The following is a 27,226-nucleotide window of genomic DNA, read 5'->3' as shown; positions in this document are numbered from 1 at the left end:
AATAATCTTCGTCTTCCTCCTCCGGAAGAGTATTCCGTCTTCCGGAAGACGCTTCCGGCTTCCGTGCGGATCGGAAGCTGGAGTATCAACATGGCGGCGGCAGCGGACGACCCGCGGGTGGATCACGAAGACGCCCTCGAGTTCTGGCTCAGTGAGTTCGCGCCTGGTCCCCTGGCTGCCTCCACCGTGCCCCTCCAACCCCGGCTCTGCCCTTGCTGCCCCCATCCCCCCCGCCTGACGCCGCCGCTGAGGAAGAGGCGCGCGGCGGCGGTGGTGATGGTGGGTGGAGGGCAGCCGCCATGGGGTGTTACGCGAAATTGTGGCGTTACGTGTCGAGTTGAGTGGTCGTGTGTCAGTGTGTTGATGTGGTTGTGTGTCAGTGTGTTGATGTGGCTGTGCGTCAGTGTGTGTGTCAGTGTGTTGATGTGGTTGTGTGTCAGTGTGTTGATGTGGTTGTGTGTCAGTGTGTTGATGTGGTTGTGTGTCAGTGTGTTGATGTGGTTGTGTGTCAGTGTGTGTGTCAGTGTGTTGATGTGGCTGTGCGTCAGTGTGGTGATGTGGTTGTGTGTCAGTGTGTTGATGTGGTTGTATGTCAGTGTGTTGATGTGGTTGTGTGTCAGTGTGGTGATGTGGTTGTGCGTCAGTGTGGTTATGTGGTTGTGCCTGTGTGTGTCAGTGTGTTGATGTGGTTGTGTGTCAGTGTGTGTGTCAGTGTGTGTGCCAGTGTGGTGATGTGGTTGTGTGTCAGTGTGTGTGTCAGTGTGTTGATGTGGTTGTGTGTCAGTGTGTGTGTCAGTGTGTTGATGTGGTTGTGTGTCAGTGTGGTGATGTGGTTGTGCGTCAGTGTGTTGATGTGGTTGTGAGTCAGTGTGGTGATGTGGTTGTGAGTCAGTGTGTGTGTCAGTGTGTTGATGTGGTTGTGAGTCAGTGTGGTGATGTGGCTGTGTGTCAGTGTGTGTGCCAGTGTGGTGATGTGGTTGTGTGTCAGTGTGTGTGTCAGTGTGTTGATGTGGTTGTGTCAGTGTGCTGATGTGGTTGTGCGTCAGTGTGGTTATGTGGTTGTGTGTCAGTGTGTGTGTCAGTGTGTTGATGTGGCTGTGTGTCAGTGTGTGTGTCAGTGTGTCGATGTGGTTTTGAGTCAGTGTGTGTGTGTCAGTGTGTTGATGTGGTTGTGTGTCAGTGTGGTGATGTGGTTGTGAGTCAGTGTGGTGATGTGGTTGTGTGTCAGTGTGTTGATGTGGTTGTGTGTCAGTGTGGTGATGTGGTTGTGCGTCAGTGTGTTGATGTGGTTGTGCGTCAATGTGTGTGTCAGTGTGTTGATGTGGTTGTGAGTCAGTGTGGTGATGTGGTTGTGAGTCAATGTGGTGATGTGGTTGTGAGTCAGTGTGGTGATGTGGTTGTGTGTCAGTGTGTTGATGTGGTTGTGTGTCAGTGTGCTGATGTGGTTGTGCGTCAGTGTGTGCGTCAGTGTGTTGATGTGGTTGTGTGTCAGTGTGTGTGTCAGTGTGTTGATGTGGTTGTGAGTCAATGTGGTGATGTGGTTGTGCGTCAGTGTGTTGATGTGGTTGTGTGTCAGTGTGTTGATGTGGTTGTGTGTCAGTGTGTTGATGTGGTTGTGTGTCAGTGTGTCAGTGTGTTGATGTGGTTGTGTGTCAGTGTGTGCGTCAGTGTGTTGATGTGGTTGTGTGTCAGTGTGTTGTGTGTCAGTGTGTTGTGTGTCAGTGTGTTGTGTGTCAGTGTGTTGTGTGTCAGTGTGGTTGTGTCAGTGTGTTGATGTGGTTGTGTGTCAGTGTGTGTCAGTGTGTTGATGTGGTTGTGTGTCAGTGTGTGTCAGTGTGTTGATGTGGTTGTGTGTCAGTGTGTTCATGTGGTTGTGTGTCAGTGTGGTGATGTGGTTGTGCGTCAGTGTGCTGATGTGGTTGTGTGTCAGTGTGGTGATGTGGTTGTGTGTCAGTGTGTGTGTGTGTCAGTGTGTTAATGTGGTTGTGCGTCAGTGTGTGCGTCAGGGTGTTGATGTGGTTGTGAGTCAGTGTGTTGATGTGGTTGTGCGTCAGTGTGTTGATGTGGTTGTGCGTCAGTGTGTTCATGTGGTTGTGTGTCAGTGTGTGTGTCAGTGTCGTGATGTGGTTGTGCATCAGTGTGTTGATGCGGTTGTGCGTCATTGTGGTGATGTGGTTGTGTTTCATTGTGTTGATGTGGTTGTGTGTCATTGTGTTGATGTTGTGCGTCAGTGTGTTGATGTGGTTGTGTGTCAGTGTGCTGATGTGGTCGTGTGTCAGTGTGTTGTTGATGTTGTGTGTCAGTGTGGTGATGTGGTTGTGTGTGTGGTGTGTTGATGTGGTTGTGTCAACGTATTTGCTCGTATCAGTGTGTGTGTGTCAGTGTATTTGCTAGTGTGTCAGTGTGCGTCAGTGTAATTGCGAGTGTTTTAGTGTGTGTGTCTGTGTTTGCGTGTCAGTGTCATTGCTCGTGTGTCAGTGTATTTGCTAGTGTGTTCGTGTGTGTGGTTATGTTTTTAAGGATGGATGTGTTTCGGTGGTAGTTGAGTGGTAATGTGGTTGTATCTCAGTATGGTTGTGTAGTTTATTATTATTCCTCTGGAGTGTCAATTTAGGTTTTTCACTGCGGGTGTATTTCGTTATGTGTGGTTGTTGGCACAGCTGATGTGACGTCTTTTGGGGCTTCACGTTGCCGTGTTTGCATCTTTTTTATGCTCGTGGTGTTTTTGGTGGTGGTGTGTCCGCGTCATTTTGTTTCTTGGTATTGTATTCAACATTGTTTGTATAACGTTATAGTGATGGTGGTGTGGTTGTGTTTACGTGTGTTTGTGTATTTAAAGTTTGTATTTCATTGCGTTACGTTCGTGGCATGCGATGGAGCTCAGGAGAGAGATACGGTCTGGCCCCGCGGGCTACAACGTTTCAGAGTGGTTGTGTGTAATCGTGTTTGAGTGGTTATGTTCGAGCTGTTGTGTTTCGCGGTGTGGTGATTCTATTCATAGTGGTTGTATTTTGTTATTTGTAGCGTGTTTTTTTACAGCAGTACTGTATTGGCGCAGTGGTGGGCGAGATGTTTACTACCTCGCCTGGTATACAGGACTCCGTGGGTTCGATCCATAACCCTGACGCCTGCTGTATATTTGGAGTTGCGTGCCTCTCTCTCCCCGTCTTTTCCCTCCACATTTAGAAATATGCATTTAGAGTATTTGGTTGCTATACATTTCCACATGATAAGCCACTTTGTTCAGCTTTCATTTGTGGCCAGATTACTTCTGAAAAAGTGCTATATAGCTCAGTGGGCCTTACCTGGTAAAATAAAAAAGTATTTTTTTATAGTACGGTTGAGTGGTTGTAGGTCATGTCACCTTTGGGAGCTGGGTTGTTGTTTGTGAGAGTTGGGTTCTGGTCTTGTGTTGATGTATGTTATGGGTGTTGTGTTCCAATGTGGTTGTGTACCACTGTTGTGTTCAAGGGATTGTGCTTCATGGGGTTATGCGGTTCAAGGTGTTTGCATTTCGTGTTGGCATGTAACGTTTTGAAATGTCAGAGTTGGTGGTCGTGTTTGTGAGCGATGTTGCCAGTACGGTTGAGTGGGTTTCAGAGAGTGATGGGCATTTCCACAAATTCGGCAACGTCTCAGTGTCAACTTAAAAAAAAAATCATATGAGGTGTAATTACGACAGTTTTTTTTTCAATTCAAATATGGCTTAATTATGCAATCAAGCAATGCTTTGACACGTCCACGAAATTAAACGCGCCATCGCCATCCCAGCTATGCATGAAAAAGCCAGTTTGTCTGAGCGCGTCCGACACCCGTGTATTTCATGAGCATTTCGAACCTTTGTAGGGAAGGTGTACAAACGTTGGCGATCTGAATCACAGTCCTCATTGGTTGAAACGCTGTAACCAACTAAAAAGTGACTTTGTGGTTGTACGCACAACGATTACCCACATCTGTAAGTGTCTGAGATCGTGAAACTGCCGTGATGTCCGCAGCGTGCTCGAGTTTGTGATTGATATTTCACGTTGTCAATATGGCCACGTTCCTTGATGCGGTTATAGCTTTGGAGCGTCGGGTTTGTGAATGAGGAAGACAAAAAGAGTACCTTGTAAATGAGACCTGTGCTTTCCTCGACATGGACAGCTATTTATAACCACCTGTCAAGCATCACTTGGCCACATCAGAGCATGACTGGAGCAGCAATTGGCGAAGAGAGGGGTCTTCAAACCACCCCATGGGCTCGGTTGCATTTGGTGAAATATTGACAAGAACTTTTACACGGCGACAATACGTTGGCCAAGTGAGGACGCAGCAGACTTAACTTGGTAAAGCATGAGCTAGGCCGCATTGATTTTGAAAACCTGTAGACCCGAGTATTAAAGTGTACGGTACTTTTATTAATGTGTCGGTTTTCACGTTCGTGCTGTGTTTTCTGGTTGTACCGTGTGTCGTTTGGCATGATGTCCCCCCATTTCTCTCCACGCGATTGAGTAGCTCCCAGCACGTGGAGGAAAATGTCAGACATCAATCCAAATAACACACGGTACAACCCGACAATACGTCGGAGATCCACTGCAGCAGGTGATCCATGTCAGGATGCCTAGGGGGATTGTTCTTCATGAACCAGGCTCCTGACCTTGGGAAAAGCCGATCGCTGATTCTCAGGAGGCACTTTGTCACCCACGAATTAATCCTCTCTTCGTTCACCCTAGATGCCCAATGCCATAGTCTTCTTTCGTTTGGTTGATGTAGATGCAGAGCAACAACTACAACTTCACATTCAGGTGGTCAAGCCAGATAACCACGTCAGGCGGAGCGGCGTGTATCGCTGTGGTGTCTCATTCGTATTTGTGGATCGGGAATTGCGTCGTGATATACCGGATTGTTCACACAGCTCGACTCGCCCGTCATGTGGCCACCGTTAACATCGACGAGAATCAGGAAAAGGACGCGACTTCTGCAACGTGACGTTGTCGTGGCGAGAAGATGGTTGACCTGCCTGGGGCTCCTGATATATCGCCGACTCTTACGAGAGACGCTCGCCGCTTACGAGAGAAGGCGTGAGCGCACCGTACAGTGCCCCTTCAGCAAGCATCGCCCCCGCTTCTGAACCGCTCTGTCCATTTTCCGTCTGAGCCCTGGGCAGGAAGAGTGGTTTGCAGGGGACTTTTTTCTCTCTCTCTCTGAAAGGAATGCAGAAACACAGCTGTATGTCAGTTCTGTTTGCACTCGGTGGAGTTGGAAACGCTGTGTAAAGTACAGCAAGAAAAGGAGTTTTTTTTCTTAACTTGAAACGTTTGAATTTCGATTGAAAGCTTTCGTGACTGCAGAGATTCATCTTCTTGGTTCTTTCGGTAAAGTCACGTAGAATGGGGATAAAATAAAAAATATATTTTTATTATTTTATCCCCATTCTACGTGACTTTAACGAAAGAACCAAGAAGTTGAAACGTTTGAGTTATTTTTAATCAAGGAACCACAGATTATCGGAAAAATCCCCATGAAACGGAAACGTAAAGCCACCTCCAGATCCATAGACCGCTCACAGGTGTTTGCCAGTAACTTTAGTGAACATGAGCTGTCAAGTTCACATGATCTGTCATGAGCACGGCTAATCAATTATACAACCATGGCTGGAAAGGAACTCTCCAACACGCCTTAGCGCGACAACTTCCATGGCAACGGCACTGGGCCCTCCGACGTGTGTTCAGGTTGTTACCGCGTGTTGTCCAGCACGTGAAGCGAAACGTTGGACATCATGCCAAACAACTTGGAACAACCTGAAGACACATCGGAGAGCCCTGCAGCACAACTTGAAAAACTTACACAGTAATGGCACCATGCCCTCTTGACTGGGCCCTGTCAATGAGATTGCATTGATTTTTTTTTGTTTACTCTCATCACTGGAGTGCGACATGTGGCCACACTCGAGGTCCGCGTGTGCGTCAGCCTCGTGTGAAGCCCTTCACTGTTTTCGGGAATGCGCTAATTAAAGAGTGGGAGAATAGATCGGTCATTCGGAACGTTCTGACGAACATGTACACGAGCTTGCCTGGCACCTTATCAAGCAAATTAAACGCCACCATGTGAGATTATCTGTGCAGGGTGGGCGGGAAGCCCCCCAATGATACCCCTGTTTGGTTTCACTTTTTTAGACTCGAAGAGATTAAGGGTGTAGGGACTTCACAGCCACCCTGTAAATGTGAAGCATAGCATGTTCACGATGGCCATATGATTCGCTTTCACTCTCCTTGCTATATAATACATTCTCATTATTTGTGTTGGGGGATCGGATGTCATCATATCCCTCGCGAAGATGATCCAGTATGGGCAAAACTTGAGTGTAAAGTTGTGCTGCTATTCAGAACTATTGAAAACTGGCCAAATCGATCAAAGCGTTTCCCAAAACCTGGAGCCAAAAACCAGCGCTCGAAGTACCTGACTCACAAAACCGGCCCTCCCAGGCAGGGCCACAATCCGGGCCGCATTGTTTTTTGTGGCCTAAGGTCATAAGCTACTTCCTGTGCACATGGCGTGAGCGCTACCATTACTGTCTCTAATTCATCACTTGTGGGGGATAATCCCGTATCGGAAAGTGTCACGTGATCCATGGCGCACACATGTTTCGTCTTCCTTGTTTTGTAATTTGGTGTTCTTGTTTGCAGTGCCTGCCTCATGTTTGTCTCATTTGCTCACTCCGTCCGTTAGCCGAAGCCGTAACCTTAGCATACCTGTAATAGCTTTCATTATAATAGCCGCGGCGAACACTTTTCTTGAATGTATATACCTTCATAAAATATATTTTTAAATAGAGAGTATTAAAATGCAGATTAACACAATTGTAAACCGTTTTTAAGTTTATATCAATTACAGTTATTTGTGTGCTGTAAATGTAGTACCGTATAATTTGTATATAATTTGTGTACATTGTAAATTAATCATTTCTCGTGCACAGGATTTTATGCATGTGTCGCAAGTATAAGAATGAATTAATCGACGAGTTGTTACGTGCCTAGTTCAGTTGCTTCAGATGTTGCTATGAAGATGGACGATTGCACGAAACGTGGCAGTGTTATCGACAAATGTGTTGAGTGGTTTTTCAGTTGACGAAAACGTGTGCTCTGTCTCCCCTTCAGACAAGGCCACCAACCCCCTGAACAAGAAGGAGGAATGGGAGGACATCATGGGATTCTGCAACAAAGTCAACCTGGAGCTGGAAGGGTGAGCCCTCTCTGGTTTCTCGCGCTCTCCGTGCACAGACAACTGTCCTGGCGATCAGCGAACCGCCCCGCAGTTGGGCCAGCACCAGTTCAACACCAAGACGCAGCCCGTTGATGAAGAACGGCGCTGGATGTTTCCAGCGGGTTTCGTTATCCACTTTTGTACCTGGAATGGCTCCGAAAGCCACTTTGGCAAAACATTTGTTGCTTTGGAAATCAAAATAGTCACTAGATCACTAAGTTTGGCAACACTGCACTCCCCCGGCACCCACTCCGCCTCCGCCTACCCCCCCCACCCCCCGCGCTCCTTGCATGTTCCACAGGCCTCTGCACGCCACGCGCCTCCTCAGTCACAAGATCCAGTCCCCGCAGGAGTGGGAGGCCATGCAGAGTCTGACGGTGAGCGGCGCAGAGACGATGGGGAGAGACCTGGCCGACGATGAACAAGTTAACGTACCTGGAGCGTTCATGACAGTCTCCCACTTTAGCTCCTAGGCTCTCATTCAAGCCTTAGGCATAGTCTTGAACCTTACAAAATCATAACCATGAGCCCTACCCTTATCAAAGCTTTAACCTTACTAGTCATTACCAAAATACCAGCCTTATACCTAACCACAGCCATTAGCTCCAGTCAATCCTGAAACCTAACCAAAGCCTTAACCCATACTTTGACCTTAATCCTAATCGGCGTCAATCTCCTAACCTTAGCCTTAAACCAATTCTAACCATAGGCTGTAACCTTAGTTGTTACCCTAACTCTAGCCCTAACTCGTAACCCAAAACCCAAAGCCTATCTCTTAACCCTGACCCTTAATCTCTAACCCTCTGTGTATGAGGGCAGGTGCTGGAGGCCTGCATGCGCAACTGTGGCAAGCGTTTTCACGACGAGGTGGGCAAGTACCGCTTCCTTAACGAGCTCATCAAGGTGCTGTCGCCAAAGGTGTGTGCCCCCCACCCGGATAATATTGTGGGGGGCTGGCAGGAGAGGGGGGGGGGAAATTTCACGCCCCTCTCACCGACACGTAGTCACTCGGATTGGACTAGCTGACCAGACTAAGAGAATGGCCGCATTAAATCCATAGACCTGGCGAGAATTCCACAGGTTTGCTGTTCACTCGACTAAAAGACTACGACTAAAATATATATTTTTTTAATGTTTACAACATTGACTGCACTGTGCTGAAGACTGCGCTCCCGCCCAGGCGGACTAACGGCGCGATCCTCGATTTGCACTGCACGCAGTACCTGGGCTCTCGCTCGCCGGAGAAGGTGAAAAGCAAGATCGTGGAGCTGATGTACAGCTGGACCGTGGGCATCCCCGACGAGACCAAGATCCAGGACGCGTACCACATGCTCAAGGGCCAGGGTAGCCATTGCGCCCCACCCCCCCCCCCGACCCCCCTTATCTTCCCCTCTCCCCCGCCTCCAGATTGCCCCCACTCCCCGTGTCGTTTCTGTGTCCTGCTATGTATGCGTGTGTATGTATGTGTCTCGGGGAGCATTAGTTTAGCGGTTGGTCGGCGACCCGTGTTCGATTCCTGCTCACGGCCGACACCAGAGAGAATAATGGGAACCGGTCCTAGGCCTCCCCTCGGCCGATTCAGCCTCAAATGAGTACCTGGTGCGGTGTGTAAACATCTCTGGCCGCCCACCCCCTCGTGTACCGTGCTGGCCTTCATAGGTGCTACTCGCTAACAGCACTTGCCCCAACAGTCTGTTAAGGCTACACGGGGGATTTTTGTCTTTGTTTTGTGTGTCTCGTGCAAATACGTCTTGTTGTTTGCGCGTTTGATGGTGAGAGTTTTTTGTCGGCGCCAGTGTCCCTCTGTTTCTTTATCTTTGTTGTGAATGTGCATACATGTGGTGGTGTGCCAGAAAAAAATGGTTTGTGTGGTTGGGTTGTCGCTGCATTGTTGAATGATTGGTCTGGTCGAATCGTTGTGGGAGAGCAGGATGGGTGTGGGTGTCAGGAAAACGAGTGGCTATTATGGCTGGGTGTCAGGGTGAGTGGATATCTGTCTTGTGTGTCCCTTTCAGCGGGTATCAGTGAGAGTGACTTCTCGCTTGTGGTTCATTGTAAAATGTTAAAAAGCAAATTTGACGTGCGTATCTATGATGAACTTCTTTCGCACCGTACGTAGCCAACCGTGCTAATCAGAGGTGCGGATATTGATATTTTAGTGAGTGACTGTGAGCGGTTGTTAGTCAGACACGAAGCCACTCCCTTTGACCTTGCGGGTTGCAGGCATTGTGAAGGCCGACCCCAAGCTGAGCGAGGACAACATCCGCTACATCTTGCCGCCCCCTCCACCCCGCCATGACAACACTCTCTTCGAAGACGAGGAGAAATCCAAGGTATTGCTGCCCCCGGTCACCTGACACAGTGAGAACCTCACCGTCCTCATCGCAACAGTTTCAGTTATTGCATCATATGTCTGTCATTGCTAACGCCACCTTAATCATCTTAATCGGACGACAACAGTTTAGCGTCTAAATGCAAGGGCATCTCAAGACACTTACAAACATCGGGGGAACAAGGGGAGAGAGGAGAGTGAGAGAAAAGCCGCAGAACAGACCGGGACGAATAATCCGTGGCCCAGCACCAACACCGACAATAAGCCCCAGGGACAGCCGGGGCAGCCAGGGATGGGTGGGAGAGGTCAGGCAAAGGTCAAGATTCAGCGTTGGAGGTACAGCTAAGCGATGGGAGGGAAAACAGCAACGCATGAGGTGGGGAGAAAAATAAAAAGTGAAAATAAAAGAGATGGAGGCAGAGAGGGAGGGGACAGTGTTTGTCATCGTTCTTACCATTGCTGTTGCTTTCGCCGGGTTGTGTCTGTCCTGTCCGCGCCGCCATCGCAGCTGCTTGCGCGGCTGCTGAAGAGCACGCACCCCGAGGACCTGGAGGCGGCCAACCGGCTCATCAAGACCGTCGTGAAGGAGGTGTGGTCAAGGCGGGGCCCCCGCACCACACCACAGTGCACGGGGCCCACTAAAATAGCCACACCCACAGTTGGTGCCGTACAGTAATGTGGCATTAGTCTTGCATCCATCCGTTGGCTCACTTCTCAGACACTGTGAAGCTTTTCCTAAGCTTGCAGCAGTTCATACTTTTCTTTTTTTTCCAATAACGTACCTATGCACGGTGGCGTAACTGACATTGTCTGTGGACGTTCACACAATCTGATCTTTTCACATGTGACATATCAGCCTCTATCAGCCCGCAGAAAATCAGATATGCATAATAAAGTTTTTTTGCGTTGGCGATTTGCCAGCATTGTGAAGAAGTCTTCCGAAGAAAGACATGGTGCGTATAAATCGCCTGAAGCTGGTTGTAATCACCGGCGAAACGTACTCAAATTGTAAACGTTGTGGGTTTATTCTCCAACACACAACCGGTGTGCTGTAACGAATTGGCACGTTTTGTTCACGTGACAAACCCTTACTAAATTGGCCATGTCAGGTGGCGGTGGGTTAACGACGCATGAATATTTACGCGATCTAACCCACAAAAACCTTTATTATGGATAATATTGGTCCCGAAAGCCTACGTGATAAAATCAGATATTGCGCGATGGCGTGCTGGGTTTAACGTCAACGGGGGTGGCGTGTATAGGACCAAGCCAAGATGGAGCGCGTGGCCAAGCGTATCAACGCGCTGGAGGAGGTGGAGAAGAGCGTGCGGCAGCTGCGTGAGCTGGTGGCGGAACACCGGCGGGGCGGCGGCAACAGCGGCAACACCACCTCCGCGGCGGACGGCGCCAGCATCTCGGGGAGTCGTGCTCCGTGACGCGGCTCCCAACGTCGCGGGTCTCCCGACCGGCGCCCACGCTTAAAGTTTGATGGGGGCCCAAGGATTGTTGTAGTTTTGGCAGCCCTTATTCGTGTGCAGTAAAACCTTGGATTGCGAGCATAATTAGTTCCGGAAACGTGTTTGTAATCCAAAGCACTCGTATATCAAAGCACTCGTATATCAGTTGTGATCACGTGACGCTCGGCAGACAAAGCGTATACGTACTACTCGTATTGCCAAGACCTCGCTCGTTTATCAAATTAATATTTACTCGCAATCCATAACTTTTCTTTCCCCGACTGCAGTGGTTCTCAACCTCTCTGGACCCGCAGTCCACTGTCAGACCTCCAAAATGTTCACGGACCACCATGCACCAATATCACTTTCAAACACTTTATACTCCTTTTAACGAAGGTGTCTGCAACAATTCCTCGATGCCACTCCCCGTGGCCTAGCAAGTATTAACATTTTTGAGGGCTGTTCAAAATCTCGAGGCCCTAGGATGTGGCCCATACGAAGCTCCCTGCGTGATTCCGGCCCTGCTTGCGGTGGGGGCGCCGGTTCCCCGCTGCTCAGACCCCGGCTCCGTGGGTTGACACAGCGATGGCGGCGTTGTTTCTCGGCGTGCAGGAGGCGTACAGGAGGTGTGAGCGGATGAGGCCCACGCTGTTCAAGCTGGCGAGCGACACGGAGGACAACGAGGACGCCCTCGGTGAGCGGCGCCGCCTCCGACTCGTGTCACCCCGCAAGGGTTTACTCCGGGTCCTCCGGTTTTAAATCTCCACATGAGAAGCCACTTCGTTGAGCTATCAGTTGTGGCCAAGTCGCTTCTGAAAAAGAGCTATATAGCTCAGTGGGCCTTACCTGGTAAAATAAAAAATTGTTTAGTTTAGGTAGCCCTTGTGTAGCCGTGGGCTGTACAGCAAGATGCGTACTTACTTGCTGTGTAGTTTGCTGTGCGATGCTTTGTTGTGTGTTGCGTGGTGTGTGCCGCCCACGCTACGTACTTGGTGCTACTCGACAGCGAGGACAATATTGTAGTTGCTCAGGGATAGTGGTGACGCAGTCGCGTTGACGTTTGCCATGACCCGAGACTTTCTCACTGTGCTCCACGCGTCTCTCCTTCCCCCCTCGCCCTCTCTGCCCATCGCAAGCCGACATCCTGCGAGCGAACGACGAGCTCACGAGCGTGATGGAGACGTACAAGTCCGAGGTGGAGAGGCTCTCGACGGTCAACGGCATGTCCAGCCCCACGGCAGCCCCCACCAAGGGTGGGTAGTCACTCACGCACGCGCATATGCGTGCTTAATACATTATTATTAATAATCATGCTCAGCCCTTTTGTAAATCTGCTGCTGGATCAGGACTTCATCATTCCGTGCAGGCAGTGAGCGTTGTTTGGCATACTTCATCACACTTGTCATCAGTGCAGCTTTGTGAAGGTGGGGTGCATAGAGAAGAATAATAATGGGTGTCCTGCGCTGCCCTCTACTGCCCACTGTGTCTAACTTCAACTGTTGTATCCATGGAGGTCACAATTGTAAGCACTCTCGAGGCTTAAATCTGATGAGCATCGTATGCTAATCTGGTTTCCGGCCAGTTGGACAATCAAGACAGAACACAGAAAACACACGATACGAACCCTAACTGTGACAATCCAGGGAGGTGATTCACTGCGTGCCTATGCACTGCAGAGCCAGCCAAAGGGGTTTGACTCCTGCGTTTGCGATTGAGAGGCAGGCTGCAAGAGAGCACGTACCGGTTGCCGTCAACCCCAGCAGGTGCTCGCGAACACCACGTGCCTCTGCTGTACTCTCCAGGCCTGCAAGAGTAAATGCGTGTGTGTGTCGTGAGTTTGTTTCCCAATGACAGCTTACGCCATTGTCGAGTGATATTTAAACCAGTCCCGGGTCTCCCCTCGAACAACTCGGCCTTTAAAATGATTACCTGGTTTGGTTGTAAATACGAGCGCTGGGGAGGCAAAGGTGGCCGAGCGTGGTGTTTTTCACACCCCGCCCAATAGCGAATAATTATTCGCATAATTATTATTCGCTATTGGCGTTCTAACAGCACTTGTCTCAAGTCTGTAAGGTTACACAGGGAGTCTGTCTGCATGTGTAGGTGGTATCTCATCCCTGATCGAGCTGGCGGGGCTGGAGGTGGCAGCATCGCCAGCGGCTACTCTCCTGGATGACGAGCTCATGTCCCTGAGTATGCAGATGTGTACCAATGCCATCACCACCGTCATTGCCACCATCACCACCAGCACTGTCACCATAATCATCGCCACAACCAGCACTATCATCACCAGCACCACAAACAGCACCACAATCACCACTGTCTATGCCAGCACCAGCAGCATCACCAGTACCAGTAGCACCACCAGCCCCGCCACCACCAGCAGCACTATCAGCGCCAGCACTAGCACCATCACCTCCAGCACCATCATCATTATCAACACCAGCACCACCATCAACACTACTATAAACACCATGACCACCATCACGATCGCCACATCACGTTGACAGGGTGCGGCACGTTTTCGTGTGTGTTCCAGACCTCACAGACGCGACTCAGACCTCCACCGCACCCACGCCGCTTAACTGGACTTCATTCCAGGTCAGTGTGAGGCCCCCGCGAATATGGAGCCGATTCAAAGCGACGCAAGCGCGAGATGAATTGTTGCATCGCAAGACCGTGAGAGGGTGGCGGCAGCTTGGGAGGTCTGTATCCATCGGCGGATAGATCACGGCTGATGATGATAATGGCGATGACGAGCGCTTTCACGGTGATGTCACTGGAGCGCTACGATGGCGCTTCAAACGCTGGGCAGCTAGTGACACAGCGCGCGTGCGCACAACCCCCGAAACCATGCGCTGTTTGGCCGTGATCTGTCCGCTTCTGAATACAGCGACCAGTGGTGCGTCCGAGGGACCCCGTATGGGAAGAGGTGGTGCCCCCCTTTGCGCGTGCGGTGGGTGTCGCGCGCGAGCGATTCTCCAGTCGCCGACCTCTTCACCCCCGGTGTCTCACAGTTGGGCTCGGCGTTGATGGACGGCGCCACCCTCTCGGTCACGGTGGGGACGCCGGCGGAGGCAGCGCCGGCGGCGCCAGCCCCTGTGGGCGGCCTGCAGGAGCTGGAGCAGATCGGCAAGTCCCTGCTGCAGCAGGCGTTGCCTCCCGGCACGCAGCAGGTCAAGTGGTAATGCCCCAACTATGCGCACCAAAGACAAATTTCCCCCGTATAGCCTTTACAGACTGTTGGGGCAAGTGCTGTTAGCGAGTAGCACCTATGAAGGCTGGAACGGCACACGAGGGGGTGGGTGGCCAGCACCATACCCGGGCGCGTTATGTCTCCCTAGTAGTGACATGTACACATCGCACCAGGTACTCATTAGAGGCTGAATCGACCTAGGGAAGACCCAGGACCAGTTCAGATAGTTACCGTTGTTGGCCGAGAGCAGGAATCGAACTTGGGTTGTTGGGTTTGTAGCGCAGCGCGCTGTTACACTACCGCTCTCTACACTATGCGCAACACGCACACTCGTGTGTGAAATAGTACAAATATTTATTGGAGCTGGGCTATGCAATGAGTTAAATAATTGATTACCGATTACGAGTTCGATTTCTGAATCGGGATTACACAAAAATAGTTAGGGGAACAAAAAGTCACATGTTCACACGTATGCCACTGGACGGGAGTTGACGGGTTGGGCATGGTGACGCCACCAACATTACAGTCACGTCACGCTGGCTGTGGCCTTCGAGAGGCAAAATGTCGGGGCTGCTGCCATTTGAAAAGGAGACCGTTAGTTATCGACTTAAAAAAAGCAGTCGATGACACTTTGTTTTGTCAATAGATCGACCAATCACGTTGCAGCTCTGCAGCTTATGTTTTCTTCTCCCCTTTCCCTCGCCTCCGCTGCAGGGCATCCACGGCCCCTAAGCAGACGCTACGAGAGCTCCAGCAGAGCAAAATGGAGACGGCGCCTAAAGGGGCGGCACCTGTGACCCCCGTGGGGTCGTCGCCCGTCCCGACTCCCGCCGCCGGCTTGCTTGGTGGGGGTCTCCCCCCAGCGGCGTCCCCGAGATCCTCCTTTGCTGCCGTCCCGTCATCGTCCGTCCCCGTCTCCGCCTCGCTCCTCACCCCCGCGGTCGCCACGCTGCCCACCTCGCTCGCCTCTCACACGGCGTCCAGCCCGGCGAGGCCCGGCGGCCCGGTCGGACAGGCCGACATCTCCCTGACCAATGTGTTCGTGCCGCTCGACTCCATCAAGCCCAGTGAGTGGTGGTGGTGGCAGTGGTGGTGCCGGCTGTCACTCCTCAAGTTTAGCCACCAGTTCTTGTCGAAGTTTTGGTCTACGTCAACCAGTGGAATGTTAGTCAAGTCCTCGTCTGTGGATTTCATTCAGTTTAGCTAACTAAAACAATCAAAAACACTCGTTGGTTCTTTCGGTAAAGTCACGTAAAAAGAAAATAAATTAGACTTGACCGAAAGAACCAAAGAGTAATTCCTGCAGTCACGAAAGCTCCAAATCAAATCAAAAACTCGTACACTCTTGGTTTTTAAATGTTCGATGTTCGGTTTAGCCTAATTTTTACTCTCCAGGATGAATGAGGCCAACCAATCGGTGAACTCTGTCTTTTAACATTACATTTGTAGTTCATTACCATGTCTTCCTCGTCGTCAGCACACTGCTGCCTCTTATAACGACACTCAATTATAATCTACTTCCTCATTCAGATTTGTTGGTTTCGTATTTGTGATACGTTCATGCTTCGGTCTTTGGTGGGTAGTCATCATCGTCATCATCGTCATCGTTGACTTAAATCAACTTGATCGACTCATTGTCCTCGCTCTGCTCCTGGCATATGACACGGGCCCCAAAGCGGTGGCTTGTGCAAGTGGCTGCGCGTGTTTTGTGTGCCCATCCAATTGTGCCCGTTCACGTCCCTTTGCGCGTCCCTGTGCGCAGGCAACGCCGCCCCCATCACCGCGTACGACCGCCACGGCCTGCGCGTGCTGCTGCATTTCTCGCGGGGCTGCCCCCCTGGCCGGCCAGACGTGCTGGTCGTGGTACTGTCCGTGATCAGCACGGCGCCCCAGCCCATCTCGGGCCTGCTGTTCCAGGCGGCCGTCCCCAAGGTGCGCCCACGTCGGTACTCCGCTTTGGGCCCCCTTCACCCCCGCGCAGCGCCAGGCACTCCACGGCAGCGTCTCGATTTGTGTTTTCTTTCAGCCAAATCGCCCTGAATATGCTCCCCCGATCTCATGAGATCTTGGAGGGCAAAGTGGAGTTCAGCCTTGGTTAGTGCCAGGACGAAAGACAGCCTGGGAATATCAGGTGTTAACTACCTGTGAGGTGGACTAGATGGCAGTAGAGTAGTGAATTACACAGCCTATCTGTGAATAGGCTTGATAATGACCACCCCCGTGTGGTGGGTTTTCTCCAGGTACTGTGGTTTCCTTAAACAATCATTAATTAGCCAAACGTCCCAATGCTTGACCGTCTTTAAAAATAAGTCGAGTGACTCGGTTAAGCTTTCCTCAATTAACAGACATTATTATGTTGCAGTGATGGATTATTCTTCTCAGCAATTGTTCCCAGGCTGTGCACAGAACGAAGCGTTTTTTTTTATTTTTGAGACCTCAATACCGCTCATTTTGCTCTGCTGGAGCTCTCGATGAATTAACTCATCTGATTCTGAGGGCACCACCGTGGCAAGATGTTAACTACCTCGCCTGTGGGTTAGATTCCGACACTAACGCCTGTATATTTGTAGTTTGCATGTCCTCTCTGTGGTCGCGTGGATTTTTCTCATTTAGAAACATGCATTTAGAACATTTGGCTGCTATACATTTCCACATAAGCCACTTTGATGAACTATCATTTGCGGCACGGTTGCTTCTGAAAAAAGAGATGTAGCTCAGTGGGCCTTAGCTGGTAAAATAAAAAAAATCAGTTCAGTTCAGCTTCAGTCGCTTCCCTGAGCAGAGCTGCTGAAACATGTGCGTGCGTGCGTGTGCGTGCAGAATATGCGCGTGAAGCTGCAGCCAGCATCCGGCACGGAGCTCCCAGGGTTCAACCCCCTGCAGCCACCGGCGGCCGTTACCCAGGTCATGCTGCTCGCAAACCCCAACAAGGTAGTAGCCGCCCTGCCACAGCCCGCGGACACCCTTCACCCTCCCCTCACCCTCCCCTCACCCTCATAGCTCCTCTCTGGCCCTTGCACCTCTAACACCGGTGCCTCCGCTTTGATCCCGCATCCCAGGAGAAGGTGCGCCTGCGCTTCCGGTTGGCGTTCACGCTCGGCGAGGAGGTGTTCAGCGAGGTCGGAGAGGTGGTGGACTTCCCGCCGGCGGAGAGCTGGAGCAGCCTGTAGGTCCCCCCCTCCCCGACTCGTCGTGTTCCACCACGCCATGCGTGGCGGCGGCGGCGGTGGTTCAACCCGTCCACCCAGAGGCGTCACAGCGCCCCTTGTCAAGCTCGAGAGGGCCGTGCAGCATCCACCAAACGACTTTAAACAACAATGGGGCATCGCCGTTTCCTGCCTGGGAGACGCCAGTCTCTTGTAGCCTCACTGCACGGGGTAGTGGGGGAGGTAGTTCACACCGGTAGTTCACGCCTGCCGCTCGGCAGCAGTTTCGCCGAACGGCGCAAGCCTCAGTGCTTGCCGTGCTGTTCCCTGTGTGTGCGTGCTTTGCAGTGAGTGTTAGCGTTCCTTCTCTGCAGCGGAAGCTGCTGCTGTTCGTGGCATTGGCTGCCACACGCGTCCGCGAAACGCGGCAAATAACGCGAGGTTTTTTTTTTTGGTTTCTTCGTAAACGGCAATATGTAAGGAGTGAGGCAGCCAGCCTCGTTCCTTCTGATGGGGCCCCTCTGGCCGGGCTGCGAGGATGTTGGCGACACGCCGGTGTTCAGAGGCACCAGGGGGATGAAACTGGGACTCTCCCAAAACTCTGAACACGTAGAAACCACAGGATTCTTTACACAAGACTCGCCATCTCTTTACAAGTCGCTCGCCCAATGGGCACCATTGGCCATGATGGATCGTGACCCTGCCTTCATTCCCTTTTCCCCACCCGGCTGCACGCCTCGCACCTCTGCCCCTATTGCACATGAAGAGGTGGAGAAGGCAATTGCTGTTGTGAGGAGGGGAGATGGGGAGCGTGGGTTCGGGGCTGGTGGAGGGTGATGGCTGTTTGTACAGAATCGCTTCCACTCGTGCAGCCTCCTGAGAGTTTGTGCGGGGGGGGGGGGGGGGGGGGTGTTGGTGGGTGGTGGGGGGTGTCGTGGCGATTACGTCAGACGGCTGAGGTAACCTGCACGCCGTTGGCTGCACTACCGTTGGGCTGACTGTCTCGAGTGTCCACCAGGAGACAGCAGCGGACACCTGCAGGCTCGAGGATAACCGTGCGCTGCACACGATCGCTCAAATGTGTCCCTCCTTTTCTGTAATAAACAGAGGAAACTTTCTGCGGACCGTTGGCTTGTAAATGTACCGTTGTTACCTTTGGCCCTTTGTGCATGCACAGATGCGCACACATGGCAATGTATATACACGCGCGCACGCACTGGGGATGCCGGGAGGGTGCAGAGTGGGTTTTATTAGACCACGGTTCTTTGAGGCCTCCCGATGGAATCGCGCACGGGATCTTTCTTACACAGTGTATATCTCTCTTATTTTCTCAAAATCTGTAAATTGCCTTTTGAATTCCAAATTAAATTCCACTGCTGAAATGGTGCACGGTCGTGTGGCTGATCGATTAATGTTTTTTAACGTTCATTACGATAACCCCCCGCTTTTTCCACTGCAGAAACCGTGCTTTGATTGGAGATGGCTGAATGGCCTACCAGGCTGCACTTGCCACGGCCTAATTTTCCTGCTCGGTCACCTCACCCGCGCTCGCTTAATCGCGATTGGTCCACGCGAGCTGGAGTATGCGTCTCTTTGCTGTCGGGTCAACCCAGTCCGAAATTCGCACTCCGAAGTGGGTGCTATCGCTGTGGCGACTGCGTCACAGCGAGTTCTTGCAGTGCTCGGGATTGGCGGCCATGATTCTGGCGTTGAAGGACGTGTAGATCCAGGCGAGGGAGGGTATGGCCACGAACACCAGGCCGAGGCCAGCCCGCAGCGTCGCTCCGTGTGGCCTGCACGCTCACGCGGTCACCGCCACGGGCTGTCAAGACGCGTGCCATTGTTCCCGACCACCGCAATCTTGTTTTAAACAGTGCAGACTGTCCCACACATTGGCTGCAGGAGGCAGCAACATCAAGTCGGATGCCGACCTATCTGCGAGGAGTTGCTCTGTCCCTTTTTCTGGCTACTCTGGCTCTTGTACCTCCTCCGTCACTCAAAAAGGGCACTTGGCCAAATGACCAAAGCAGCAGGAACGTCCGAAGCGAGTTGCGAGGCTCCGCAAAGATTCCGTCAAAGTGTACGTGGCTCGGCATGGCGTCGCCCACTTCTCAACCGAGGCCCCCTTTTCCTGTGACCCTGCATAAGTTCCTGCAAGGTCAAGGGGTCAGTGGAGGTCGCCCACGCCATGTTTGTTTTTCCATCCAAACATCAGGAGCCGATGAACCCTCGCGATAGGCGTGTTTTAACGAGCGATGGTCACGGTGGACATGCGGAGCGGTGCCTCGGCTGTAACACCCCCCCCCCACCCCTCCTACGCTCATGCTATGTGATCCTTACTCGTGGGAGTTGCGGCAGAGAATCATCCAAAAGACGACGAGGAGGAGCCCTCCGATCTCCCTAGGACGACAAAACCACGAAGGATCAGAGATCGTGGTGACGGATCATGAGAAATTGTAGGGGTCATTGCGAGGCAGCATAGTAGTGCATGGCAGGAATAGTAAGAATTCATAGTTATACTGTAGTATTGAGGGATCGACAATTCTAGTCCAGGACTGTAGGGATCGTAGCGATAAAACAGCGAGGGATTGTAAGGGATGACGGGGATTGTGGTGTTAGATCGTGTCAAGGGATTGAGGACTCATTGGAAACGTAACGAGAGTGTAAGGATGATGGCAGTGGATTGTAGTGTGAGATACGGGGATCATAGCAATGCATAATAACCTGGAATCATGTTGATGGACGACGGCAAGGGATCGTGAGGAATCGGGGGGGGGGGGGGTTAATGGGACAGGGAATTGGCGAGCGATAATTTGCGAGCAAACGATTCCATTTGAACGATCCGAGGATTCGGGCCGGGACCTACCTGCCCTCCTCTGCCTCCAGCACGTGCATGCGCTTGCCAGATCTGTGCGCCACGGCGGCGAGGAGGCACGCTCCGAAGAGGCACGCGGCCACGTGCATGTGCACGACGCTCTTCCACGCGTGGTTGCCTTGGGCGAGAGGTGGCGGGGAGGGAGAGGGCCACGTGCTTTTAGAGTTGCCACAGTGGCGAGACGTTGCCCGCCACGCATTGTGTTTACGGGAAAGGAGGTTCGTGGGTTCAATCCCGACCCTGACGCCTGCTGTATATTTGGAGTTGTCATTTTAAGTTTACTAGGTTTTTGTTTTGGGTTTTTTTCTTATTCATTCGTACCTGATGATGATTGCTTGTGTTGCGATCAAAACGTATTATTTAATGTATTTTCTTTCTACGTGACTTTACCGAAAGAACTAAAAAGAAAAGTATTTAAGGCAGATTAAGGGAAGCGATCGCTGGGTAGGGGGGGGCTTAATTGCGAAGGCGTTCCTCTTGTTTTAAATTGCACTGATCCACCGAAATTACCTGCAGCTGAAGGCGACACCGCCACCACAAGGCTGAGGGCAGCTGGGAATAGATACGCTACCTGCAAAGACATCCACGCATACAGAGTCACTTGGCAGATCTCCCACAAACTATTGTCGTTTAAAAATGCAAATACTGTTGCTTGATAACTTCGCTTGCAATTGCATTTTGACATATGTCCGTATTTGGACTGTAGTCACCCTGTCTGTGTGTTTAACGTCTCTGTAGCTCACTATTTGTCATGTATGCCGTGCTAAGTCTGGAGGCAAATCTGCCCGAGCCGATTTGCGCTGCAGGGAATTGGATATTTAACGTTGATAACGCGCAATAAAGTAATCAATTATTCGATTACTTTATTGCAGTGCTTAATTGTATTTGTTTCTTTTAATTTTTTGTGACCGATGTCATTCACAAATGAGACCCATGCTGATTTCCTTTTGAGTTATCGCTTGGTTAAACAGCAATATATTGAAACTTGCTTGCTAACAGGACAAACATTACGGCCTTTATAGTTTTTTGGAATGCATTTAGGGTGTGGGGAATAAGCGACACGTGATGGATCCCATTACAATCACCGGGCGGTTATGATTAGGAATACAAGTACAATTGATTATATATCGATTATTATCGGGCACCGCACAATTATCCGGCTGCTTCCAACATTATCCGGCGGTCCCGGGTCGATCCGACGAACCGCTCCAAAGGCTGTGACCGGTCCGGCGATAGGCACCACCATGTAGCCAGTGCCGGATTAATTATCCTCGTCGCAAAAGTAGCTACATATGTAGTAGCTACTACACATGTAGTAGCTACTACATATGTAGCTATGGGCTCCGCACTTTCAAGGGCCCCGCGCTAAATGCTTTCAAGCTGTCAATTCTGGTTCAATGATTCTGCACTTGCTCTATTACTATAGTACTATACCGCCTTCAACTTTTATGAACGACTGGGTGTTTAAGGTTAGCGATTCGTCGTGTTATCTGGCTGTATAGCAAATTAAAAAATACAATTCCTTTACTATGCAAGTAAATGTATTTTTTTATTATTTAGGGCCCCTTTACAACATATGCTACAAGCCCCGCACTAGCTTAATCCGGCACTGCATGTAGCGTGACAAAAAATGTTGCTATGTTTGATTTTAGTGTCAGATATATATACAGTGCATTATACACTACACACAACTACATGCAGAGTTTTGATTTAAAGCTTTCGTGACTGCAGGGATTCATATTCTTGGTTCTTTCGGTAAAGTCACGTAGAAGGGAAACAATAAAATATTTTTTTTATTTTATAATTACTTTATATAATTTTTATTATTTTATTGTTTCCCTTCTACGTGACTTTACCGAAAGAACCAAGAATATACATGCAGAGTCTTCGAGATTGGAGTGGTAAGTACGGCACAGTAAATAGTGAATTTTGATTTAAAGCTTTCGTGACTGCAGTAATTCATATTCTTAGCTCTTTCGGTAAAGTCACGTTGAAGGGAAACAAAATAATAAAATATATATTGTTTCCCTTCAACGTGACTTTACCGAAAGAGCTAAGAATATAAATAGTAAATAGTGACTTTTTTAAAGTAGGATATTAGTTGTTTGTCTATTTGCATGTTTATTTACGCCAATTTCATACAGTAAACAAATTTAAAACACAAAAAACAACACCTAAAACATGTCATACAAGAATGTGCAAAAATAAGCATTTTTAAATCATGTAGTGGTTTATCCGGTGCTTTTGAAAATGGGGCGACCCCTCCGCTCCCCCCGAAGTCGTCAGATAATTTATCGATGATCGGTCATAATAACAATAATAATAATTTACGTTGATATGTAAAGGCGACCTTGTAAGAATAAAGGAAAAGGCCAAGGGAGCCGGAGAAGCGAAATAGTATGAACGTACTTAAGAAGGCGAGACTTCAATAGAATAAATTGACTTAAGAAGACTTTTAAAAGTGTCCACACTGTCGGATGGACTAATTTCCAACGGTGAGGAATCCCACAAAATGCATGGCGCTGACTCAAGCAAAGAACGCAGCCGGCCGGGATCGAGGTACAAAGACGCCGAAGTCTGCGGATCTCAACGACCTTGAATGGGGTGGCGTGGATGAATTAACTGGTGAACACTTGGTGGTGCATGCCCATGCAAGGCTTTAAAAAAGAACTAGCAAGAGGGAGGCTCTTAAAAACGCCTGTACAGTGGTACCTCGGTATACGTCGTTAATTCGTTCCAGAAGGTAGGAGGACTTATACCGAAAACGACGTCTACTAAAATAATTTTTCCCATAAGAAATAACGGGAAAGGAAAGAATCCGTTCACGAGTATAAGAAATGATATTTTTTATATGGCATATTATACATTAATGTGGTTGTATAACATAATGTAGACACTACTTTTTACTAAAATGCAAACATACATTAAAATAAATGCATAAATTAAAATAAATTGAAATAAAAATACAATTTTTTCATCACTTTACCTTGCTGAGAGGAGTTAAAATGACACAAAAAAAACACGTGAAAATTCACAGAGAGTTACAGCAAGGGTTGTGCACTGAACGAGATCTACAGGCAGACTGAGGGAGCGGCGATTTGTCTCAGTCGTGAACCGGGGTCTACGCGTGGACGCGGTTACTACTCATCCCAACCCATACAAGTTCTAGCAAGCGCCTCGTATCCCAAGCAAGACGTCGTATCCCATGACTCGTTAAAACACGACGTACACCAAATTCGACGTATTCCAAAGCGGTCGTATACCGAGGTATGACTGTACTCGTTTCAAGACCGAAAGCCGCCGGTGTGTAATGAATGATAAGAGAACCGGAGAAATGTGGTCACGTAATGCGATTCATGTGAGCACACTTGACTGACGCATTCTCAACTAATTTGTAGTCCGCCAAAGAACGTATTCGATTGATTCCATCCAATCGGGGTCTATCGCCACCGTGAAACTAGCCACACGTGGCAAGATTGAAACCAATTCCGTGCTAAATTATAATCATGACACCCAAGTACACTCGGCCGTGGAATGAACCACACGCGTGGCGGATTACAATGGCAGCTGTCATGTGGACGCGACTGTAAATAAGTAATATTTAAAACTATTTAAAAACACGCTTTTATGAAATGTACTAGTAATGAACGAACTCTAGGAAGTGGCCCCGAAGCTTGCCATAACGTAAGGGGACCGTGGCCACTTACAGCCAACGTGAGTTGACCGTGGACAATTAGACCCAAGCCGAAACATAACATATACAAAAGAATGTTGAAAAAAATGTTTTTTTTAACGCTAGAATATGGTATTGTCATCAGTATGACGTAAGTATACCAAGTTTACAGTCGATACCACATTGGGAAGTGGGTTAACATTGAGTTACAAGATTTGAGGATACTACAACGACAGACGAAGTGCGTTAATAGAAAGCGTGTTAAATAAATAAAAAGAACAGCGCCTGCGAATCGTACAGCAACAGGAGGAGTCCCGCCATGGAGAAACCCAGGCTGAAAGTTACTCTGGGGTTTAAGTTTTGGGAACGGGTTTAATTTAAATAAGTTAACGTTTATATTCTTGGTTCATCACACCTGATGATGATTGCTTGTGTTGCAGTCAAAACGTCGTGAGAATTTTATTGTTTTATATTTTTATTATTTTATTGTTTCCCTTCTACGTGACTTTACCGAAAGAACCAAGAATATGAATCCCTGCAGTCACGAAAGCTTTCAATCAAAATTTAAGTTAACTTTGTTTAGTTTTGCTCTCCTCTTCATTGGAACCCAGTGGTTATTCCGCACAATCGATTAGCACGGTTGGCTACGTACGGTGCGAAAGAAGTTCACCCCTACATGCAGTAACATTACAAGCGGCATTCCTAATCTCTTGATCCGGATACTTTTTTATTTTAATCCGTTTATAGGAGAAGAAAAAAACGTAATTCTAACATCATACCTTGATTTGATATCATATTCTTGGTTATTTTATTATTTCCCTTCTACGTGACTTTACCGAAAGAACCAAGAATATGAATCCCTGCAGTCACGAAAGCTTTAAATCGAAATTTGATATCAGTCACACGCGCAGCATGACAGTACACTGAATATGTTAATTGACTAGAAGGTGTGTGTTTAATTGTACGTTACCGTCCACAGGCTCGCATCTGGGTCGTTTTTCTTGCAAGCCACACACACACACGCAGCACCAGGGGGGAAACAAGAGCGCGTGTGAGACAACGAGTTCGACTCCCGATCACGGCGAATTTCCACTGCTCCTTGGCCCTCTGCTTTGACCAGGGGGTCTGGGGGTCCCATACCCAGAAAAAAAAAATCTAAATTTGAAAACGAATTTTATGCCTAAAATATAAAAAAAATCACTAACACACGGGATGGACTTTATTTTATTTTTTACAATAATGTCTAATAGTGTATTGTATTACATTGCTCTGTTTTTTCTTTTTTTTACCTTTTCTTGTTTCATTGTATGTAATGGCAGAGATTAGGGATTAATAAAGTACAACCATAAACACAATCATATAAACAGAAATATATTTTATAGCAATATATTGGGGGGGGGGCGGGATATTTTGAGGATATTTGAATATTTGGGGGGATATGTCCCCCCCAATATATATTGTAATTACGGCCTTGCTTTGCACAAACACCCCCCAACTCACCTGCACGTACGCCGCGAGCCCAAAGAACCCCGCCATGCACAAGCAGCAGCCTCGCCACACGCTCTGCTTCCAGCCGTCGGCGAGACCCCAGCTCGAGCCGACACCGCGAGGTCGGAGGTCTCCGGCTGCCGGCTGCGACGTGGCCATGGGGTACTACGGTGGGGGGGGGGGGGGGTACTACGGTGGGGGGTCCCCGGCAGAGCTGGGAGTCTCTAGGGGCACTAGGAGAGGGGGGGGGGGGTCCCGGCAGAGCTGGGAGTCTCTAGGGGCACTAAGAGAGGGGGGGGGTCCCCGGCAGAGCTGGGAGTCTCTAGGGGCACTAGGAGAGGGGGGGGGGGGGTCCCCGGCAGAGCTGGGAAGTCGGGAAGCGGCAACTGGGACAACACGAGACCTGGGGCACCCCCCCAGTTAGTGAGACCTGGGGCACCCCCCAGTTAGTGAGACCTGGAAGTCAACTGATGCTGCTTGGTCTTGCTGCTACTGCTGCTGCTATTGCCCCCCTGTTCTTCGCCTTGCTGGTCTTGTTGCTGCTTCTGTTGTCGCCGCTGGTATTTATTGCGGCCTGTGTTTGCTGAAGTTGTGGTTTTTTGATGTTTTCGTGTCGGGAGTGTTTTTTTATTGCGGCAATTACAGCTGATGTTCTTCCTGTTTCTTACCCTCGACTGTTCCTGTTGCTGTATATTTTCGCCGCTGCTGGTGTTTTCCGCCGGTGCTGTTGATTCTGCCGCTGCTGCTGCTGTTGATTCTGCTGCTGAGGCTGTTTCTGCTGCTTCTGTCGTATCAACTGCGGCTATTTCTGCTACTGGTGTCTCTGTTACTGTGGTGGTGGCGGCTGCTACTGGTGTATCCACTGTTGCCGATGATGATGTATCCACTGTTGCCGATGATGATGATGACGATGATGCCGCTGCTGCTGGTGATGTGTCCGCTGCTGCTGATGTATCCACTGTTGCCGATGATGATGCCACTGCTGCTGCTGATGTATCCACTGTTGCCGATGATGATGACGATGATGATGCCACTGCTGCTGCTGATGACGCCGACGCCGCTGCTACCTGCCGAGTTGCTCTTCCTGCCGCGTCACGTGTGGCGGCGCGCCGCTTGACCAAAGTCCCCGCAAGCCCGCCTCTTGGCACCGCGTGCACCCAAGTGGACATCTGTTGCATCGTCGTGACTTTTACGCATTGCCACCGGCCTCGAAAGTCACCGCCAAACGTCACATCGCAACGTTCACGGCGTCTCGCTTGACTTCGACATCCTTGAGTAGTTGCCGAACATTTTTTTTAACTTGATGTTTACACACAACAACAACAACAAAACCGACGCAAGATCCTAAGCAGTCAGAACCGGTGCAGGGAATTAATTGTCCACTGTCGTTACAGCGTTTGAACATTCACCGCGGGACCTGTCCCGCGAAGGATGTTGTTGTCTTCTGTTTTCACCACCGAGGAGGAGATGGAGCGATGGAATAAGCTCGGAAGTGCGCAGACTGCTCTCGCGAGTGTTCGTTACATCGCGGGAGAGCGGTGGTGCCCGCCCTGGGGGGGGGGGCAAGCTTTCATCCATCCAGCAGTGGATCGAACACGGCTGTTGTCGCTGCCAACGACGGCGATGACGCTTCGACAACGAAATCGTCGCAATGAAAAACCCGCAGAGTCGCTCCAATTCGGCGACAAAAGCGCAAAGTCGCTACAAGCCACTCCACTAGTTAACTCCACTGCAGCCGTGGAATTGATTCCCAGAGTGTTTGAGACCCGGCTCCGGGACTGCGGCGGTGCAACGAGGCCACGTGGCGGCGCTCCATG

At 49.9% G+C, this 27,226-nt stretch overlaps 2 protein-coding genes across 2 annotated transcripts; one reads left to right on the top strand and one right to left on the bottom strand.

The window, feature by feature from the left end:
• Nucleotides 1-18,760, top strand: LOC116951500 (ADP-ribosylation factor-binding protein GGA1-like). Its single transcript, XM_076073712.1, has 17 exons — nucleotides 1-151; nucleotides 7,137-7,221; nucleotides 7,544-7,619; nucleotides 8,062-8,160; nucleotides 8,463-8,586; nucleotides 9,466-9,575; nucleotides 10,083-10,163; nucleotides 10,837-10,993; nucleotides 11,645-11,725; nucleotides 12,168-12,284; nucleotides 13,135-13,224; nucleotides 13,571-13,632; nucleotides 14,049-14,215; nucleotides 14,942-15,294; nucleotides 15,990-16,159; nucleotides 17,048-17,158; nucleotides 17,287-18,760. Exons 1-17 carry the CDS (start codon nucleotides 91-93, stop codon nucleotides 17,395-17,397), a joined length of 2,055 nt encoding a protein of 684 aa, XP_075929827.1. The 5' UTR covers nucleotides 1-90; the 3' UTR covers nucleotides 17,398-18,760.
• Nucleotides 18,597-27,226, bottom strand: TMEM220 (transmembrane protein 220). Its single transcript, XM_076073713.1, has 6 exons — nucleotides 25,422-27,226; nucleotides 24,892-24,921; nucleotides 20,759-20,819; nucleotides 20,240-20,366; nucleotides 19,714-19,773; nucleotides 18,597-19,166 (listed from the first exon to the last, which is right to left on the bottom strand). Exons 1-6 carry the CDS (start codon nucleotides 25,566-25,568, stop codon nucleotides 19,034-19,036), a joined length of 558 nt encoding a protein of 185 aa, XP_075929828.1. The 5' UTR covers nucleotides 25,569-27,226; the 3' UTR covers nucleotides 18,597-19,033.

Source organism: Petromyzon marinus, chromosome 43, assembly GCF_048934315.1.
Source record: "Petromyzon marinus isolate PM22_M1 ecotype Great Lakes invasive population chromosome 43, UKy_Petmar_22M1.pri1.0, whole genome shotgun sequence".
NCBI lineage: Eukaryota > Metazoa > Chordata > Hyperoartia > Petromyzontiformes > Petromyzontidae > Petromyzon > Petromyzon marinus.
Note: the sequence above shows the minus strand (reverse complement) of the source record. Positions and strands in the feature narration are given on the sequence as shown.